This window comes from Equus quagga, unplaced genomic scaffold (genome assembly GCF_021613505.1).
Source record: "Equus quagga isolate Etosha38 unplaced genomic scaffold, UCLA_HA_Equagga_1.0 HiC_scaffold_3272_RagTag, whole genome shotgun sequence".
Lineage (NCBI taxonomy): Eukaryota > Metazoa > Chordata > Mammalia > Perissodactyla > Equidae > Equus > Equus quagga.
In genome coordinates this window covers 1-4,838 of record NW_025793573.1, presented here as the reverse complement: position 1 = coordinate 4,838, position 4,838 = coordinate 1, and the positions used below count along the sequence as shown (strand labels likewise).

The 4,838-nt window shown below is 43.4% G+C and overlaps 1 protein-coding gene across 1 annotated transcript in view; it reads left to right on the top strand.

The window, feature by feature from the left end:
• Positions 1 to 4,245, top strand: part of LOC124232211 (deleted in malignant brain tumors 1 protein-like) — a gene marked incomplete at both ends in the record, with an annotated part of 12,009 nt that extends 7,764 nt beyond the window's left edge. The window contains 1 exon segment of the mRNA XM_046649183.1: positions 4,092 to 4,245. Within this exon segment, the coding sequence (XP_046505139.1) occupies positions 4,092 to 4,245 (154 nt within the window).
• Between the last annotated feature and the right edge of the window lie 593 nt (positions 4,246 to 4,838).

Genomic DNA, 4,838 nt, shown 5'->3' with positions numbered 1-4,838 from the left:
GAGTCCCCAGAACCATTGCTCTCACTGAGCTCAGGCTGGACAGCCCCTGTGGCCTCTGCTGATTTCACATGAAGACGACTGTCCTAGTCATCCCATGGAGAATGTGACCATTTTAGAAACAGGGCCGAGTACCCACCTACAAATATTTGTCTGCTAAAGAATTCCTTCCCTCGGAGAGAGCCACCCCCTAGTGTTATTTATGGCGTACTGAAAATATTCAATGCTCAGTTCACTGGGAAGGGCTGTGGACCCTCGCCCCCTTGGCCATTCCCAGTGCACATCGAGAGGGTCAAGGGCCTTCCTATAGTAAGGACAGGGATCTACCTTTCTCTGTCCAACCAATGACCATGGAATTGAAAACGGATCTACTAAAAGGATCTACTTAATGCTACTAAAGGATCTACTTAGGATCTACTAAAATGCTAAATGCTAAACGTTAAAATGGCTTCATTTTCTTCCTAGATTGGTGGCACGCATCGCCTACAAGCGCTGAGGGTAAGTATCACTTTTTTCCACCTGGACCGTCGGGCATGGAAGTCTTAGTCCATGCTTGGCTGTCCATGCAGCAGAGGCTTACAAAGGCACAGCCCACCTCATTTTGCTCGCACAGCCAGCCCCGGCTGCCCCTCCACACCCTGCACCCAGTGTGGGCACACCCAGCCCACATCCAGGCTGTGCCCGTGCAGCCTTTGTGTCTGTCCTGGCAGGCCGATGACTTCTGGTTTAACAAAGGAAATCTACCTCCCCTCCTTTTAAGGAAGTGAGAGAAGTGCTTCTTCAGAGAATAGAATTAAAGGCTTATTTTTCTTGTACTATCTCTAAAGTTTTGGGATAAATGGAGAATTTCACTAATAATCCTGATTTTTCAAGTAATTTTTACCCCATGACATGGATATGGTTCCATAGCTGTCCGTTGCTCTTAAGAAATGATATGGTGACTTTTTCACGTCGTTGAATCTTCTCTTCCCATCAGTTTAAGTGCCTGCATTGTATTCCATTGCACAGCCATGCCCACAAATTTTTTAATCCCCAATTGTTGGATATTCAAGTTGTTTCTATTTCTGTGTTGTTCTAAATGACCCTGTGCTAAGAAATATTTTTATAAATAAATCTTCACATGCTTTCTCACATTTTCCTTTAAGACGCAAATAGATTTACCGGTCTAAATTTAGCATAGTGCCTGGTGCATAGAATCTTCTTATTCAATACTAACTCATTACGCTAAGTATTTTAAGGTCTTTGTTTTGTGTATGGTCACGTTGCCATTAAGAACTATTGTAAAATTACAGAATGATGAAAAAGAGAATCTGATCTCCCTCAGGTAGCTCATGGTATTAAATACTAAGTACCAAATTAACCATCTAACGACAGTTGTGACAGTGTTGAAAGAGCCCATATTAGTAGATACTTTTCTTCATGGAGAGATTAGGGGAAGTTCCTTATGAAGGGACCCTTGTGCTGAGGCCTACAAGAGAAGCAGGGTCCTCTGCTGAAATGCCTCCAGCCAGAAGGAACGCTTTGAAGGCCCAGGCGGGAAGGAGCGTGGCTTTTCGAATGAGTTCGAGAGGTGGTGGCGGGAGGGACTGTCAGAGAGCTGGGTGAGGGCCAGATCATCCGGAGCTTTGCACACAGGTTAACATGCTGACTTTATCTTAAGAGCAGCGGGAGCTGTTGAAAAGTGTTAAGCTGGGGAATTACAACATGAGAAGTATGTTTGCACTACGTGCTTGTCTTTCCTGCCAAACTATGCACGTCCTGAGGGCAGGGACCATGTCTGCCTTTTTCATGATTGCAACCTTAATCCAGTGTCCTGTCTGTCGTTCCATAAGTGTTTGTAGAAAGAATCAATGAAGAAACGAATGAATGGATGCATATATAATTACTGTCGGTGTTTTTATGTATGTTCCACATACACATACCACACACACGCACAAATTACAGCAAGCTTTACAACCTATTTTGTAATATCCTTTTTCATTTGAGTATATAATAAATACTTTTTTCATTGCCTTAAAGATAGTATTTTGATAGCATTGAAATTATTTTACACCATAAAGTTAATTGGCTGCACATTTTTTCCTTTGTATGTATATACCATGATTTATTAAGCAATTAATAATTGTAGGATGAAAGAATTTATTCTTTCTCATTAAATTTTATGTACTTAGATAATTTGCATAGAGTAATATTTTTATTTTATTTTATAATTGTCTTTATTATATTTTTAGAAATCTGTAATGCGTATCCTTGTCTCTAAAACTTTGGCCTTATCCTGGATTATTTCCCACTGTAGAAATAGAACTTCTGGGTAGGAATATTTTAAAGGCCAAATTCTCTTTAAGAAACACTGTTTTTCCAAAGAATAAGAGAAAATATTTGCAAATCATACATCTGATAAGAGACGAATCTAGAATATATAAAGACTTTTCACTAATAATAAAAGTCAAATAACCCTATTAAAAAATGAGTGAAGGATCTGACAAGATATTTCTCCATAGAAGATGCACAAACAGTCAGCAAGCTCATGAAAATATGCCTAACATCATTAGCCATGGGGAAATGCAAATCACAGCCACAAAGGGATGCCACTTCCCAGCCGGTAGGTTGGCCAGAATCAAAAAGTCAGATAACGCAGTTGGCCAGGCTGTGGGGCAAGCACCGCCTCACACGCTGCTGCTGGGAACGGACGACGGTGCGCCTGCCGTGGGAAACAGTTCGGCGCTTCCTCAGAAAGGTAAACATAGAGTTGCCATGGACCCAGCAGTTACACTCCTAGGCATATTCTCAGAAAGGACAGCATAAGTCCACACAGAAACTTACATACAATGTTCATAGATGGCAGCATTACTCCTAACAGCCCCAAAGTGGAAACAACCCACATGTTCATCATGGCGAATGGATAAACCAAACGTGGTTACCCATACAGTGCAGTAGTATTTGTCAATGAAAAGAAGTTCAGTCCTGATGGATGCTACAACATGGGTGAACTTTGAAAACGTTCTGTTAAGTGAAAGAAGCCGGTCACGGAAGACCACAAACTGTGCTTCTATCCGTGTGAGATGTCAGAATGGGCAAATCTGTGGAGACAGAAAGCAGATTGGTGGTTGCCTGGGGCTCAGATACTGAGGGAAAATGGGGAGTGACTGCTAAGGGCGCAGGTCTCTCTTCGGAGTGATGAAGATTTTCTAAAAGGGACTGTGGTGATGGTTGCAGAACTCTGACTATATGAACACCATTGAATTGTACACTTCAGAAAAACAAACAGGAAGAGTTATAAATAAGGAAAAAAACAGTTTTAATTTATATCTCCTCTGAGTACATAAGTATTTTTAAATGGTCTATTAAAATAAACCAACCGACAAAAATTTTGAATGCTTAATGTTATTTATCCCTCTCCGGTAAATAATGATAGCTAATATTGTTTGGGGCTAGCTATTATGAGCCGGGCTCTGTTCTAAGGGTTTACAGATCTTGTCTCATTGGGTACCTGTAAGAATCTGATGAGCCAGGTGCCATTATCACCCCCATTTTTCAGATGAGGAAACTGAGGCAGAGCAGTTAAGTTACTTGCTTAAGACTATGGAGCTGATAAGAGCAGAGCCAAGACGCAAGCCCAGGCCTTCTGTGGCAGAAGCCCTGCTCCCGACCCCGCTTTATGAGGCTTCTTGTCAACTGGCCGAATCTCCTGCTCCCAGGAGACACGAGGGAACATGTAACGTTCCAGGGTGCTCTCCCTGGGCCAGCTCTCCGCTCAGCCAGGATTGAGCCCCACCTCCCTCCCTGTGACGGATTGAACAATGCCAACAATCACTTTGTTGCTTTCTTGGCATTTTTGCCACAAGGTGATACATGCTCCCTCTAAAGCTTGGGTCACCTCTCGCCAGAGAATCACTGTTCCAGGCCCAATGGGGGAGTCAATGCCCCTAATGTGGGGTGGCCTATGGCCAGGCCTGAGAGGCGGCTTGTTTAAGGAAAAATGGAGTCACGTTCTAAGTGCAGAGGATGAAACCTGAGGACTCTTACCCAGACGACGTCACAATGCCCCTGAAGACCCACCACAATGACAATGTCCCTCCCTCTCTCCTCTCTAGGACCCTCTTCAAATTGTGGTGGCTTCTTATTCCATGCCAGTGGGACATTTTCCAGCCCGTCCTATCCTGGATATTACCCCAACAACGCGGAGTGTGTCTGGGAGATAGACGTGAACTCTAGCTATCGCATAAACCTGGGCTTCAACCATCTGCAGTAAGTGACACTCAGTCCTCTGGGGAAGGATGTGTCCTCCTCCACACACCCTGTGGTTCGGACTGTGTCCTGGGCTGGGATGGTTTTCGCTCATGTGCCCTGGACTAGATTTCAGGTTGCTCTGATCCCTACCATGAAGCATCAGGCAATACTGGGGAGTCCTTTGATTTGATTGAGGAAGAGCAAGAAGAAAATCTTAGATTCAATAGCATCACTGATAAAGTCCAAACTATCTATAAAATATAGGAACAATAGGACCTTCGAGGTTGACGTGAATCCGTTTTCTCATATAGGCTGGAGATAAACAGCTGTTGCAATTATGGATGGATCACTCAATAGCAATAATTTACTGTGGAAAATTTGTAATGGCACCAGGCGAATATTCACATCTTCTTACAATCGAATGATTGTTCGATTCCCAAGTGATATCAGTGTCCGAAACACTGGCTATTCTGCTTGGTATAACCCCTTTGCAAGAGGTGAGTGCAAACTAGACGTGAGCTTTGAGGCTCAGTGTATTTTCACAGCCCCCTCCTCTGCGTGCATTGTGGTTCCCACAGGAAACCCAAGAAGGGTTTCAGCAATGTGCTGCC